The sequence below is a fragment of the Thermobia domestica genome, chromosome 18 (assembly GCF_964235325.1).
Source record: "Thermobia domestica chromosome 18, izTheDome1.hap1.1, whole genome shotgun sequence".
In the NCBI taxonomy this organism is placed as follows: domain Eukaryota; kingdom Metazoa; phylum Arthropoda; class Insecta; order Zygentoma; family Lepismatidae; genus Thermobia; species Thermobia domestica.
The window spans coordinates 65,176,657-65,194,026 of NC_137471.1; the positions used below are offsets into that span (position 1 = coordinate 65,176,657).

Consider the following 17,370-nt stretch of genomic DNA (forward strand, 5'->3'; position numbering starts at 1 on the left):
TGAACCTTCCCCAATCACTATTCATATTTACTTTCACAGATTGTTCTTAATATCCGAACTTAACCAAGAATCATACGGAAAGTCGGAAAGAAGAAAACAAGGTGAAGGAAGAAGGAGTACGGTACCGAGTTCGAAAAAGAGTGTAGAATAAATACGTATCAGGATGCTCTCAGAAGTTTAAAGGAACTGCAAAAATTTGCCTTACGGAAAAATGGTTCTGATTTACTTAGTGTAGTTTCTCAGGCTAAAGTGTATGCGGAAAGTCAAGCAGCCAAGCAGCAGTGTATACAGAAAACCCTGCTTGACTATTGGAAAAATAACGAAAACGTGTGCATAGCATATTTTGTATTCATTTTAATTTTTCTTTTTTTTTCTTTTTTTTTTGTGTGTGTGTGTGTGTGTGTGTGTGTATTAATTCGTAGAAGAAAGAAGTACTGTAATGTACGTACACCAATATATTTTTTCAGTATATGTCCCTCATAAGCATTTTATTTATTTTTTTTTTTTAATTATAAGAAAGGCAAGATCTACCTCCATTAACACCTTTCACTGAAATGACGAGTCTAGCTCGTTATGGTCTCCCGGTGCCAAATCGCACAATGACGAGCTACACTCGTCATAAACTTTAAACTATTGTAGCATCACGTAGGATTACTATATTGATGTTTTGAAAGTTACATAACGATAAACCATTTATAATACACTTTTATAACTTATAGTTCAATTATCAGAATTCGGAAAATAAATCGTAGTGGAAGGGGTTAAGCGGAAACCTGAGTTTAACGGAAATTTTTGCGAGCCCCGCTCTATTCCACTAAGGACAGTTTTCACTAGACGTATTTTTCGCTCGATTAGACCATTTAGCGTCTAATGGTTATGCTTTTTAGGTTAAGGGAGACGGATGATTAATGAAAATGAATCATTAGAAAAGAATTAGTGAAATGGTGTTGCGGGAGGAAACCGGAAAATTCCAAGAAAACTTGCAGACATGATTTTGTCCACCTCAAAATCACATGGTCTAGAATCGAACCAGGGATTCCTCGCAACAGAGGTGAGCGTTTGGCCACTGAGCCACCGTGCTCCCCCATCGGAGGTTTCGCATTGTTAAAATTATAGTGATTTCTTACAGACAGATTTTAGTTAATAACTTCGTCAAAAATGGCCAGTTTAAATAAAATTTTCTTTACGTAGAACATAATCAATTGTATGCTAGCGGAAACCTTATAAATTGATGAGTTTATTCTGAAAATTCTAATTAAATAACGTTTAACGGCGGGGAAACCCTTTTGTGTACTGCTGTGTTCTCACCGGCTCCGAACCATCTGCACAGATGGCCTGTTCCTTAATCAGTTAGGCACCTGATGCGCAAGCTACAATAAGATAGAAATTGAGTGAGTTTTGTAGAAAATACCAATTTTTGCTTAACAGCTGTTAAGGAGAACTATTTCGTGGCTGTATGGTTAGTATGCTTGCGTGTCTTTGGCACAAGTCTCGGATTCTATTCCCGATGGCAGATTATGTGGTGTGGATCCCATGTTAAGCTGTAGGACCACATATCATAGCCTCAATGCTGAATAGTGACATTAAACTGGAAACCAAGCAACCATTCAACATCTTATAATTTTAATAAGTGATTGGTTTACGACACTGAAGAATCAAAGATTTCAAAAATATATTATTATTTGTCTAGTTAAGGAATTCCACATGAAATTGAAGCAAGAAGATAATGTGACTTATATCATCTGCATTACTGAATAAACCTTCTTATAGTAATGAATAAATGCTGGATATCCAGGTTCACATCCGAAATATTTAAAAACAATTATTCATTTGCTTATTGTGAATGTGCAAATTAGTAACTTTGAAGTCAATATACTGAGTTCTTCGGAAGCATCTTCATATTAATATGGGGAAGTCGATAGTAGAGCTTTCACTGCTGTTGTGCGTGGGATCCATTGTTCGTTCGCGTGCTATGTTGAATACATGATAAATAACGTTTCGACTGTTGATTTTCTGTATATTTTCGGATTTCCATTTCATCAGTTGTTCCAAAATCTTTCATTTATCATGTGGCTCTGTTATCCAATATGGCACAATTAATAGTGGAGTAGATCAGTCCAATTGTAAGAGATATGCGCCCTTTACAATATTTATATTTCGTCAAATTAGTAAATAACATTATCGATTATGTTACAAAAATACTGAAGAAGCTCTTCTGAAATCACATTATCTTTATATTTGTATATCATATCACTTATAACATGTTCTGCCAACTTCATAAGTTACAAATGATACTGGATGAAATTTATCTTCAATGGAAGTACAATTTTGATCAGCGTCATATGCAGAATGTGTGCCCAAATGGGTAACTACGCATAGCTTGCCTTTGATACGCGTGATCTTCGTTTGATTTTGGGTCTTGGCACAAAATGCTTCAGCCGAGACCAGTGACGTTGCCCCGTAATCCAGCTTCTTGAAAGTAAGATAGCGAGGGAAGGCGTATGCTGTAAGGGTTGATCTTGCATGATTATCTATGCATCGGATATAAGGCCTGGTGATGATTCGGAGCCCCACGTTAATTGTAGATCATGTAATGCGATGTTGCATAAGAATGTAAAACACAATTTCAAATCAAACGAAATGGTTAACAGAATGATATGACAGTTGAAAAGCTACAGTGGAAATGAAGATTGGAAATCGCTGTCAAGAAAGTATACAGTAACAGCTCTGTGAGCTAATGCGAATCACACATCACTTAACTAATAGAGTTTGGTCATGCATAGTCTTTCGTAAACTTTGACGCCATATATACAGTGCGTTCCACGAATAACACTAAGGACCATCTCCTGAAGAAGTCAAGGTAGATAGAAACATGAAAACTTTTGTAACCTTCAAGGGATACAAAAGACAACATTATGCGGATATGGAGAAACCCCCATGAGGTGCGCTCAAGGGGGTTACAGGAGTGAACTACAAAATTTTAAATAGCAACCCGTACCGTTGGTATCTCGTTTGAAAGGTAACCACGTGTAGAGATCAATTTTGGAAACTACATGTTGCTAGCGTGTCCCTATCCAACGTGGTAGCCATCCGTAAAGTACGATTGAAGTACGTTCCACGCATAACACTAAGGTCCATCTCCTGAAGAAACCGAGGCAGATAAAGACATGAAATCCCTCGTATCCATGAAGAGACATAAAAAACGTTATGCTGATAAGGATAATCCCCCAAGAGGGGACCTAAGGGAAACATTAAAATGAAATGAAATCTAAGTTTTACGTCCCACGATTATGCCGGTTAGGCTAAAGGAGACTGTGATGATGAGAAATGAATGAAATGGTGGAATGAAGAAAGTGGGAGGAAACGGGAGAACCACTAGAAAACCCACGAGCACACGGTGTTTGTCCACCACAAAGTCCACACGGCGCGAGCTGGGATCGAACCAGGGACCCCAAGCACCGGAGGTGAACGCTCTACCACTGAGCCACCGCGCCCCCGGGACCTAAGGCAGTTACGAGGGGTAAGTATAAACATTTAAGTACCAACCCCTACCGTGTGGTACCTCGTTTGAAAGCTAATGACGTGTAGAGAAAAGTTCTGGAAACTGCTTGTTGCTATCTTGTCTTTATCCATCATGGTGGCCATCCGTAAGTACAGCTCGTAGTTATCCCTCGTAACTCCCTTAGGCTCCACTCATGGGGATTTTCCTTATCAGCATAATGTTGTCTTTTATGTCCCTTCAAGGTTTCATGCTTCTATCTGCCTTGGTTTCTTCAGGAGACTGGCCTTAGTGTTATTCGTGGAACGCACTGTATATATATATATATATATATATATATATATATATATATATATATATATATATATATATATATATATATATATATATATATTGTTCCGCTTAATTTGAGCAGATCGAAGGAAGTAGCACTTAATGAAAAGAAAATATTTCAACAAGTGATACATAAGGAAAGTACACATGCACAACGCAACACAAATGAACTATAACAATGCAGCTATGATAGAGTAGGGTGACCAACCGTCCCGTAAAAACGGGATCGTCCCGTTTTTTCACTACCATTCCCGGTGTCCCGAAAAATTTTCCCGGGATGCCAAAATGTCCCGTATTTACGTACATTAAATACAAGAAGCTTTCCAATCTAAAATTTCTTAATTTATATTATTATTTTCTTATCACATAGCTTAGGAAATACTAATATTACTATTTTCTAAGCTATGTAATTATATTGGAATATGTCTAATTACTGAACAACGTCATTACGACGTTTGCGATATTGGATGTGGTGGCTGCAGTTTTCCCTCCAAGACTCCCACTCCGCAGACGACAGTGCAAGGGGCTGAAAGTCTTATGAAAAACAAACTGTTTTACTCTCTGTTTTGGGCAGTGGAAGACTGAGGCGCTGTCACCAGTACAGTACAGTGTTTCCATGATTTGACTAAGATGTAACATACTGTCATTTACGAAAGGGGAACAAAAGTATACAACCATAAAAATGAAAGTAAAAAGAAAACTAGCAGTAAGTGAAATAATGTTTAAAAGTAAGAAAAAGCAAATAAAGGGAGTTGGAATCCAATGCTCAGAGTAGTTTGTTATAAATTCTGCCACTGACAGATTTTGTTGATTGACAGACATTGATGAATGTTTTACATATATTTTAGTAATATTTTCAAAATTTCATTTTTTGTTAGTTGCTGATAGTTACTTGTTATTTAATTAATTCCACAACCTTTTCAATAGATTTTATAATGAAAAAGTGTAAATTTGCCCTTTTTGTGAGAGATAGAGAGATAGAGAGAGAAAGAGGGAGAGAGAACGGAGAGGCAAAAATATATATTTAGGGGAGTAATTTATCCAAACTAAAAAAAGTCCCGTTTTTTCTAGTTGAAGATTTGGTCACCCTATGATAGGGTGGCCACGATATTTCTAAATGAAAAGCTGGAATGTGTGGGGGGACAGGCAAGCCTCAATAGGGAATATGACCATCTCGAACTGACACACAGACCCAACATCTGGCCTGTATGCTGTGGATCAGATTGTTTATGAAATCTTGAGGACGATGGAGCCATTCCTCTAGCTGTCCGCAGTGTAGAAATAGTTTGTGATGGTGGAATGCGCGACGCTATTCGTCGCTCTAGACCATCCCAAACATGCTCGAATGGTTCCGGCGAATATGTAGACCATTCATTACGAATAATATCTTCTGTTTCTAGATAATCGAACGCAAGATGTGCACAAACCGTCGTCGCTGGTATAGTTGTTAGCGCTGTCACCAGTGGAAGAACACAAAAAATTTATTTCACACTCACTCACTCTCATTAATCATCCGTCTGCTTTAGCCTAAAGGGCATATTTGTGGGACGTTAAACTTAAAAAAAAAAAAAAGAAAAAAAAAAGGATTTTTGATGATATTCATGGTGTGGGCGTGCATTGTCATGCATAAAAAGGAAATCCGGACCAAATGCTCCACGGAAATTGCGATCTTGTCTATGGAGAATTTCATCCTGATTACATTCCAGAATATGAATTCAGCAATGAAGTAAGAGAAATATCGTGTTCCTGGTTCTCTTCATACGAATATCCGGAATGAGATGACGGGTAGTATTGAGACTCATAAGAGAACATTATTTGTGCCCATGGTTTCTCCCCATTGATGTTCTTAACACTACATGTATCGTGCACGTTTATTCTCCCATTTCGATGGCACACACAGCACGAGCGTCTGGCATACAGTACTGCTTTATTGAGCTGCCTACGAAGTTTCATGTCGTTAACACGTTGTCCTGTAGCATGAAACAAATCATATGCGAGTTGAGAACGTGATGCTTGACGGTTGTTACCTCTGAGATTAATTTGAGAAACCGGCCTTCAGTCGCTGATATCGTTTCCGCACAGGCTCTTCCATGTTGTGTACTGACAGTAGAACAAGTTTGGAAACATCGCCACAACCTTGACACGACACTTATTTACACTGAATTCACGTTCCATTCCCAATCTCCAATTATTTGACCTCGGTCAGCGTCACTCAAATGATGTATACAGTTCACTATAAGGTGTCTACACCTGATATTCCACTTACGAACCACGAACGACTAGAAAACCGCGTCGCACCAGACACTTTTAATGGGGCAGTCAACTGGCTCCTAGTACGTCATCCGTCTTCAAAATCGACGCAATTTACTAACGATGAGCTAACTCCTGCTGATGATAACCAAATGGACACTGGACCTTCAACTTCTCAAGCACCCTCAGCACTTGGCAACAAGGCTACAGACCCGATTTACAACTTCCTGCTTACCGATTTTGACGGAAAATATACGCAGCCAAAGATGATCTTTCTTCTGATAATTATGTTCCACGCGCTAATGTTGATCATATCTTCCATATTAGAAACGGCTATATCATCAAGTCAAAAGATCCTACTTTTGGCACCTACTTGAGAAAGAAGGCATCTTATGAGATATTTGGAAAAAATGCTAAACTTACTAGGAAAATAGACTCTAGGATCCAAACAACTTCCACCTCCCAAGAAGATAACCAATGCTCTCTCTGGTCATTCATGGTATCGTATTAGAATTTACAGATGAGGAAGTTCGTGAAGAAATTATTCAAGAGAGTATCAATATTAACAAATGCATTCTCATAAAGAACAATGAGAATGAGTCCTATCTGGATGGCTCAGTGGTAGAGCGTTCACCTCTGGTGCATGGGGTCCTTGGTTCAATCCCAGCTCGCGCCAAGTGAATTTTGTGGTGGACAAATCGTGTGCGTGGGTTTTCTCGGGGTTCCCCCGTTTCGTGCCACTTCATTCCACCATTTCATTCATTTCTCATCATCTCCATTAGCCTATCCAGCATAACTGTGGGACGTAAAGCTTAAAGATTTCATTTCAATTCAATTCAATTTCGTGTATTATCACAAAACCAGCAGGCTATTGATTATTATCTTACGATGCACCCATTTACAAAAAGATCCAAAAGGTAGAACATTCAAAAACTCGAATCGGCGCTTCTGAGATGTGAGAGATACCGAATTTACAAACTCTTGCCCTAATCAACCAAAATGTGGCTATTGTGGTGACCAGTATGACATTAAGTTGTTTAAAAACCAACAGCAACCTTCTAAATAAGGAGGTGGGGAGACGCATACCTCCTTACAGTTACTGCTACAAGGCAAAGTTCCAGCAGAACCTGCTCAGCCAGAGTTGAGAGCACCTTTCCGAAGTTTTCACAAACCAACACCCCCTAGTACATTCAATCTTACATTCTGTCGTATTTAGGATTTTCCCCGCTGTTTGACCATAGTGCTTTGCAACTTGTTCGTATACTTCACACTATTAGTGATACAGCCAAATAACTCTTTTTATATAAATCTCCATGTTACCTACTCATGTCAATATGCTTATTTTCAAATCGCACCATTTGAAACAACCGCATAAAACCATGGCATTCGTGTTTTTCATTATGACCGTTATGAATATGCTTTTTCTTATTATTCAATCCTTCCTACTGCAGAGACTTCCACTTGAATACTACTGTTAGAGGAACATATTGATTTCTTTGCGTTAAATGAAACAGCACTCAAACTTACCACCACAATACGCCTACCAGATTATCAAATATATTGCCACGACTACTCAGGGTCTGGCGCAAGAGCATACGGTGGGATCCCGTTGTGTTTTTCCTAAAGTGCCATTTCGTCAATATCATCCACAAATATTTAACAATCATCCGGAACATCTCCTTCTGTCAATATATTACCCAGCTATTATTCTCAGTACTGCTAGTATCTATATCTGATTACCCCGATCCCATATGATTTTCTCCATTACTTAGCACAGAACCAAAATGTCATAATCTTGGCCGATATCAGCATCCTTAGTCGCAGTGACCTAGAGAAACAGCTTTTCTCCGATTATGTAACTGATAATCTAAATTTATATGTACACTCATGTCTAAAATTATTGTCACATATCTATAAATATGTTGCTGTAGGAATATAATTTGATAACGAATTCGTCCGGTATTTCTTATAATGTTAGTATGTGTATAATCGGCAAAGACATGTATATGGAAAATTTCATGTCAAAAGAGCAGTAAACAAAAACAATAAAACTTTCTTGTCCATTTAGCAACATTTTGTTTTACTCATTCTAATTTTCGTATTTATAATTCTTTTCCTATGAAATGTACCACAAATATACATTTCGCGATTATACACACAGTATCAGTATTAAAAGTACCCTGCAAAATCATTATCAAATTATATTCTTACAAGAAGACAATTATAGATATGTGACAATAAGTTTGGACATAAGTGTACATGGTTTACCTAGTTATTGCCGGCCAGTTAGTCAAATATCACCTGATGGAGGGATAACATCACTTAATCTAGTCAGTGACTGCTATACAAATCCTTAATACTATAGTCAGTGATCATGCTCCAGTTAAGTTATTGTTAAATAGGGGTAGTATACAGTCTAAAATCGAGTTCCGTACTGTCAAACTATACAATCGAGCAAACTGGAACACATATAGGTAGAATGTTGACAGAGATATTGCACATATTGCTGTATCGAATACTGAATAGAATTAAATGATACTCTCACTTACCTTACTGGCACCTTAACAGCAAACATTCGTGCAAACAGCGCTTCCACGTGTGGTGGTGGATCTTAGCTAACCAACGCTACCCGGATTAGTCGCTTCCGATTTCGGGTAGAGAAGAGACGTTTATCGTGCGAACCGTGCTTAAAAACGATTTCGAGAAACTCAAAATGCAGTGTTTGCTTGAGCAACGATGCGCCATTAAATTTTGCTTCAAGCTAGGAAAACCCGCTTCAGAGACAGTCACCATGATCAAAGAGGCCTACTAGGACCAAGCCATGTCAAGAGCCCAGGTTTCATGTTGGCATGGAGATTTCAGGAACGGTCAGGAAAACGTGGAGGACGACGAACGCTCTGGACGCCCTTCGACGAGTCTTGTGGACTAAAATTTCAAAAATTCCGTCGTTTGAGCGTGAGAATGATAGCCAAAGAACTGAATCAACCTAAAATAAGGGTGCACGAAATTGTTAGTAAAAATTTGAGCCTGCGAAGTTGGTGCCAAAAGTGCCGATGACGGACAGAAGGAAAAATGTCCGAGCATTTCGTGTCAGATGTTGGTGGGAGTAAACAGGGTTTTTTAGACAACGTAATAACAGGCGACGAAACATGAGTATTACAATATGACTTTGAAAGCAAGCATCAATGTCCTGATTGGCACACCAAATAATCCCAGCTCCCCCAAAACGCAAGGATTTTGAAATCCAGGATCAAGACAGTCCTCATTGTCTTCTTTAACAAAGGGATGGTACACAAAGAATTTTTGCCGTAAGAGATGATCATTAACGCGGCTTACTACGTATAAGTACTCAAACGTGTGCGAGACAGTCAATCGGGTCCGACCGGAGATAGCCAAATGCTGGAAGCGTTCGTTGTGCGACATTACTAGCTAGAATCAGCTTTGCCGCAGCCAGCGTACAGTCCCGATATGAGCCCACACGTTTCGTGTAGCCTGGATGCTAAAAGAGACATTCAACTCGAAATGTATCTATCTAATGATATAGTCATTACCATTTGAATTATGACCCGATTAAATAACTAAACAATTATAAACGAAACAGGAGTATTAATATACATTGAAGCAGAAAGTATAAGCTTGCTCTAATGACTAAGATTAAGCATAGGGTGTACGACGATATAGTTTTATACACTCAGCTACAGTCCTTAGTATACATACCCATCTAATATTTTTATAGTCCAGCGCATATTCATTGTACATTTGTGAAAGAACGAGCGTATTATGGAGTGGGTATTAAACAATCGAGCGTATACCTACCAAAAATTCGCATGACATTACCTGGCATAATCGTGGGACGTAAAACTGGGGAAATTCCATGAAAAAATATCCGCTCTCATAGTATTTCTGTTTCCTGATTTTTAAAATTTGAAACAAACTGAAATCAGTATGTAATCGAACTCTGCTATCGACATATATAATGATAAGACATTCCTTTTTTTTTTTTTTTTTTTTGAAATCTAAAGAAAAATAAAAAGACGAGAAAATTATACGCCTTTGTACCTAAATTTATTTTACTAAAATAAGTTCCTGTTCATATTAGTAGATTTTTACGATAGAAACAGTTATCTTTCTTATTTTAGGGCAGAAAACATAGTTATCTTTTTCTTTTTGCCCTACAAATAAAAGTATATTATTTTCCTGGTATTTATAAAGACGTCTTATCAGACTACAACTTTTTCTTTCACGATACGATCAAATTTCAGCAAATTTCTATAAACGTTGATTTGAATCAGACAGGACATTCGGTACTTACTTTCTGCTCTTACTTTGCAGGTGTAGTTATTTCTGGAAGAGTAAGGACGACAACTATGTTTTGAAATGGATATGAAGGCTTACAGTAAAGCAATGGCTAATATACAAGAGACGATGACCTGTATCATTACAGGAGCTGGATATATATCCGAGAAGTTGTATATGCTGTTGCAATTGTATATACAGAATAAGACGTGGAATCCTTCTTTCGATGCCATTCAATGCATCCCAGAGTTCAAAGAATTTGCTGGATTACCAGTCATTTCTCAACTTGGGTAAGTTTGCTCTCTCTTCTTCGTTTTTAAATGACTACATTGTGAAACTATTAAAATGAAACTCAGGAATGCGTTTCAATATTTGTTAATGCCGAAATTTTCAATGAGAACAGACACCTCCTTTAGCAGCTTGCTTATTTACATAAATCTAAACTGCTGTTTGTCATATATATTATAATTAAATATATAATAATATAGCTAGTCATATATATTATTGATTGAGATCCATTATACAATGAGGTGAGATGTGATTGAAACATCAGTTTGTGTGTTTATGTAAGTAAATAAGAGCTGGGGTTCCATTGGAAATTTTGGTATTAATAAATACTTAGACGCATTCCTGAATTTAAATAGTCATGCGTCAATTTAGTTCCCTTACTAGTTATATATTTTGGAACATTTTACTGACTTTTTAATATCTGATCATGAACATAAATGCATTTCTTTTTGGCACTTCGGTAGTGCCTTGGTCACGGTTAATAAAACGAGGATAAAAAAAAAAAAAAAATAATAATAATAATAATAAGGAGTTAAACAATAAGAAAGGAACCAGAGGTAAGGAGTACCTTGGACTGAAATCCTTAGGTACGAAACACGTCTTGCCATCCTCGCTGGTCTAGTAGCTAACACGTGCCTATGGTGCGTGTGGTCCCAGATTTGATTCCCGGTGGGAGAAAACAAAAATTAATTTCACACTGTTAAGTGGCTGCATTACGATAAGTGCTCTTTTTTCCTTTGAAATGAACAGGCATTTTAGTGTTCACCTATTATGTGACGTAAGAATCCTAATCAGATACTGTATGAAACATGTGTAAATAATAATGTAGATTGCCTTTGTATTGATACAACTAAGTTGCGAGTTAGAACGTGTTGTGATCAGCAACCAAAGGAGTAGCTGCGGGTATGTGCATGTGCAAAGCGTAATACAGTGGTTTGATTTTTATTTTGTGCCGCGGTTGCTTAAGAGCGTTTACCTCTGGTGCGTGGGGTCCCTGGTTCGATCGCACCAGGTGAGTTTGTGGTGAAGAAACACCATGTGCGTAGGTTTTCTTGTTCTCTTGTTTCCTCCCACTTTCTTCATTCCACCATTTTCATTCCTTCTCATCATCACCGACTGCTGTACCTTACATGGCATGGGACGTAAAATTCAACGATTTCATTCGATTTTTTTTTTTTTTTTGTCATGCATTCTAAAATCGTTGTTACCTGTAATTCTTCAATTCATTGACATAACTGTTATCTGATTTTTAATACATTTAAAATCAATAAAATGAACACGTAAGAATGTTATAGTGAGAGGATATGAGGAATTTCAAGAACTTATTGCTAATTTTAGTGGTTTTTGATGAAAGTAGATTAGATTGAGGTGGTCGCGGTGGCTCAGTGGTAGAACGTTCACCTCTGGTGCTTGGGGTCCCGGGTTCGATCCCAGCCCCCGCCAAGTGAACTTTGTGGTGGACAATGACCGCGTGCGTGGATTTTCTAGGGGTTCTCCTGTTTCCTCCCACTTTCTTCATTCCACTATTTCATTCATTACTCATCCTCACCGTCTCCTTTAGCCTAACCGGCATAACCGTGGGACGTAAAACTCAAAGAATAGATTAGATTGAATAAATCATAAAAAGATTTATAAAGCCAAATGAATAAATCTTAATATATATATATATATATATATATATATATATATATATATATATATATATATAAAGCCAAAACTCCTCATTAACACTCAAAGCAAACAGAAAGGTTGCCGAAATTGTACTAGGACTATGGCAGTCCAATTAGGATTCCGAAGGTACATACTATTAGGTGATTGTAAATTAACTTTAACAAAATGTACACCTAGGTAGATTGTATCTGTGTGGGAGGGATTTTAATACTTTGATTTTGCTGATTTCTTCTTCAGGTCTAGTTAAATGAGCATTTGCATTATATTTGAATTTTATTTTACTTGAATTTGATTTATGAATATTAGAATTAGGAGTCACTGAATTTAATGTTTACATAGGAATGGATATTTAAATAAATTTGAAGAAATCAGTAAAATGAAACCATTTGATAACCCAGTTCATTTCAAAGAAAAGAGAAAAGTAAACTCTGGTAAACAGTAAAAAGAATCACACACTAGAAGTTTCTATTTCGTTCGGTAGATGTCAACCACTGGAGGATATTTGCTGCCACCTAACGGCGTGATAAGTAACTTCTACTACCTTTGTTTCAATAGCAGAAAGTTGAATATGGATGGCTACCGCTGAAGTCACCGTTACCAGTGAAGATGTTAACGGATTTACTCCATTAACGAACTCGGCCGAGATATTCACCTTAGCTATCTATTGTTAAAAACAATTTAAAAAAACATGTATTCATTCAAGAGTTATTGTGTGGAGTAACGGACAGAGGGACTAAAATTTCAAGTTCCACTTGCGCCATCCTAATAATTGCTCATATAAATCAATAGAATATAACAAAGACGGCGCAAGTCTTTTGCGCCCTTAAGTGTGCAGACCTCGACGACGACTTCCTTCATTTTATATTACGTAATTGGTCGCATTTAACATTACCGTAGAAGCTATATCTGAAACTGTATTGTTAGATAAATTGTAATATTTTGCAAGACTAATTTAATTTGTTTGTTTGTAGGATGATAGCTTCAAGAATGGCGTTAGATGGACAAGGAAGACTTATTCTCAAAGCAAATGGAAAAATTATTATTCCATATGAGCACTTTGGTAGTGCTGTGATGTTGAAGCACATTGGTGGCCCTAGTGGACAGCACCTTGGACTAGCTAGCACAGTGCAAGCTGTAAGTTTTACCATCAATATTGAAAAAGATATAGTTAAGCCTCTTATATAATATAATTAAACCTGTTTGCCGAAGCATAGGAAAACTTATAAATGTCCGTTTGTTGACCAGTGTGAGAATAAAAACAGTAAAAACGAAAACGGTAAAACATTTCGTAAAGCGCATGCATATATATATATATATATATATATATATATAGAGAGAGAGAGAGAGAGAGAGAGAGAATGAGTGAGAGTGAGTGAGTGATTTATTTATTTATTTATTTATTTTGTTTGTTTTGTCAGGGAAATTACTGAAAAGCTGTTCAATGTCAGGGAATCAAAGTAGTCGTTCTCGATAATGAAGGCAACTTTGAAGTAATAAGAATAGTTGTGATTTAGAGATCAATTAATACAACGGTATGGAATAATAGGTTATAGATGCATTAACTTACATCAAGGTGTGGGGTGCCGTGATTTATGGTTAAGTTCTTAACTCTGAAATCAGTTAAGCTACAGCATCTTGATTCCCTTAATGTAGACAAAGTGACCTTCTAAGCTGTGATATTTGCGTCTTTTGAACTTAAAAAAGTTCTCAATTTGACACATTTATAATATATATATAATGTTAGGCGTATGTTCAAGCATAATTCTTCGACACAGGTGCACCAATATTTATTTATTTTGAGTATTCTTTTCCTGTGATTTTACATAAATTTCATGATGAGGATCTAACAATAGTCTTTGGAACTGAACCACGAAGTTTCTCAATGGCTTGCAGTGTTCCTACCATAATTTTGTGTATTATCACGCATAATTTCGACATAGTTGCACCAATATTATTGACTTACTTTTTGTTTGAAATAGTATGCTCTCGCGGTGGTTTCATCTAAATTTCATTAGAATCTAATAATAGTAATTAATAATGTTAATATCGTAATTAACTGACTTCATAGTATGCTTGCTCACGCATAACTTCAATACTGATGTATCAGTTTTGATTATTCTTTTTTTAGTATCAGAGTATACTTTCTTGCAAGTTCCATATAAATTTTATCAGGATCTAATGAAAGTCTTTGGAGTTGGACTTCGAAACTCCTCTACAGCTCCTAGTATTAATGTACATACATGTGTATGCTCGCGTATAATTCCATATGGCTTAGACTTATTTAATAGCTTTACACTTATTTTTCCTGAAATATTCATATAGGGTACACAGCAGCTGATGAGTCTTATCTTCTCAATATAATCTCCGCTTATCTTTATGCACTTATACCAGCGGTGCGTCAGTTTCAGAAGACTCTCTTGGAACTAATTATTTGGAGTCCCACGCACCCATATTTGGACATCTTGTTTAAATGCATAAGCATCATGCAAACCAACGACCACGCAGGTTTTTTCATAGCCCCAAACAGGTGGTAATCGCTGGGAGCGAAGTCCGGAGAGTAGGTTGGGTGTGGCAGCACTGTATACCCAAGTTGATCAAAGGCAGTGGTGTTTTCCAGCTGGCTTAAGAATGTGCATTACCATGTTGTGCAAGCAGTCATTTCGCTCATTATCCAGGTCGCTTCCTTTGAATTGCACAACGTAAGCATCTGAGAGTCCCCACATACGCCACACTGTTAATCGTGGCTCCATCTTCCACCTAGTCGATCAGAATAATGCCTTTCGTGTCCCACAACACTACCAATATGCTTCCGAACTGAAGGTGTTTATTCGAAATTTCCTTGGCGGTGAGCTATCATGATGTTTCCGCTGCATTGATTGCTGGTTCGTCGTCGGCTCATGGTCAGTTCTTATCACCAGTCACAAACCATAGACATGAAAACTTTGGGATCATGTTCATGGCGTTGTAGAAGTTGCCTGCACACGTTCACACGACATTGCTTTTGCTCTGCAGATGAGTTTTTGAATCCATTTTGCACTGACCTTCCCCAACTGTAAGTGGTTGTACACGATGCGTTTCAGGGTATTTCTAGTTATTCCTGTGGCGGCTTCCACTTCAGAATGGTAATACGTTCGTTATTTGCAATGGTTCTTTCTACCACGACGATGATGACTGGTGGGTTTACTATCACTTTCCTTCCAGAGCTGCTTCTCTTTTTCGTCGAGGTGCTACCCACTTTCCAACCTTCTTTCCAGTTGTACACTGTTTTCCACGCCGGTGCAATTTCTTCACACACTGCCACAAATCATCTATGGATTTCAGCAGCGGCCACGTTCTCTTTCCACAGGAACCGCGATGTCCAGCACTGTCCTCCATAATTCCGTGTTGTCTATAGTAACACTCACAGAGGTTCAAGAAATGGACTGCATAGGTTGCTGCTGTCATCCCTGTTGCCAGTGATGATTCCAGTTGGTAGATCGGAAGTGTGACCCGATCCCGATCTACCCCGTTCATCTTGGTGACCCCGAAAACAATGGATTCGATACTAATGTCGGTCATTTTCGATTTTTTATGTTTCCCCTTCCCCTCTAGGTGTGCTAATTTATTTTACCTCGACAGTACTCTTTTCCAAACTGTAAGTAATAAATGTGTCAAGTATATATATATATATATATATATATATATATATATATATATATATATATATATATATATATATATATATATATATATATATATATATATATATATGTATTTACTTCCCCGCAAAATGCTAACTGGGGATTCTCCTGATGGGAGAGTACTGAACGGATTACGATGGTTCAGATTCTACCTTAAACTGTAGGTCTACGTCTCATATCCCCTATGCGGAAATGGTGCGCTAAACTTCAGCAAGGAAAGCAAACCTAACTGGGTATTTAAATAGTAAACGAATAAAATATTTCATGGATGAAACAGTGTTTTTATACTGCATACGTTAAACCCGATATCTATAAATTAAAAGTCGTATATATTTAGGAAAGCTAGCGACCTAGCAGTTGTATTAATTTGAATATTGCTGTTATGTGCAGCCGTATTGTGATTAAAACAATGCCTGTACGTGTGTGTTGATTTGGCTAATTTATTTCTTTATAGGTTACAGAAGCTTACACTATTGGTAAAGATCAGTTTGGAATGGAAGAAGACTTTATTATCCAGGTCATTCGGAATTGTCCGAATCCTGTTTGTCGATTTTCTCCTACACCACGAGAACCTGCAAAGAAGAATGCAGACTTCAACATTCCAAAGGATAATACTCCACACAATACTCCCCATAATAAACCTCAAGGTTAGTTGCTAGAAAGATAGCAAAAATACAAAAAGTAAAGAAGAGACAAAAGTGTCGTTATTGAATATTAATTTAACGATAATTGAATATGGAATTGGGACGTTTTATTTTTGCCTTGTTAGTTACGTGGATTTTCATTTATTTTTAAATGTATAAAGTAAGATGTTGATTTGGTTTTTTTCATGCCCCTATGCAAGATCGAGGTTCTGAAGGTCAGCTTAATATTCAAGACATCCTTCCCCAATACGTTATTTCTAAGAGAGCTGAATTACATGTTCTGGTCTCAGCCTTCACCTTGAGAAATGCATGTAATTATAAGCTGCAGATAAATAATGAGTCATATCAATGCTATATATTATATTTTATGTTAGTGACGAAACGTTGTAGTTGAACACGAAAATTTGTTGATAGGAACTACGTTCTATTACATTGACTTTTTCTTCGAAGGTGATAAGTTGAAAGCACTAGTAATAATATTTAAAAAATGTAATGCAAGAATATAAATAATAAAATAACACGACTTCATTTAAACGAAACAAAGTTTATGATATATATCTAAAGAAACTAAGTTTACCTGATGGATAACAATAAGAAATGATATAAAATGCAATGAGCTGATCAGTACGGTACTGTATACCTACTTTTGGGCCATCCTATATATCTATATCTATATATATATATATATATATATATAGATAGATAGATA

At 37.1% G+C, this 17,370-nt stretch overlaps 1 protein-coding gene across 7 annotated transcripts in view; it reads left to right on the plus strand.

Moving 5' to 3' along the window:
* LOC145675541 (uncharacterized) overlaps nucleotides 1-17,370 on the plus strand; it is an 84,096-nt gene that overhangs the window by 14,245 nt on the left and 52,481 nt on the right. For all 7 annotated transcript variants that reach the window (XR_014129147.1, XM_081746035.1, XM_081746036.1 and 4 more), the window contains exons 2-4: nucleotides 10,415-10,668; nucleotides 13,309-13,471; nucleotides 16,472-16,664. Coding sequence is in view for 6 of the 7 variants with exons in the window: in XM_081746035.1 (XP_081602161.1) it covers nucleotides 10,460-10,668; nucleotides 13,309-13,471; nucleotides 16,472-16,664 (565 nt within the window). In the remaining variant the exon portion in view is untranslated. The remainder of the gene's footprint in view (nucleotides 1-10,414; nucleotides 10,669-13,308; nucleotides 13,472-16,471; nucleotides 16,665-17,370) is intronic.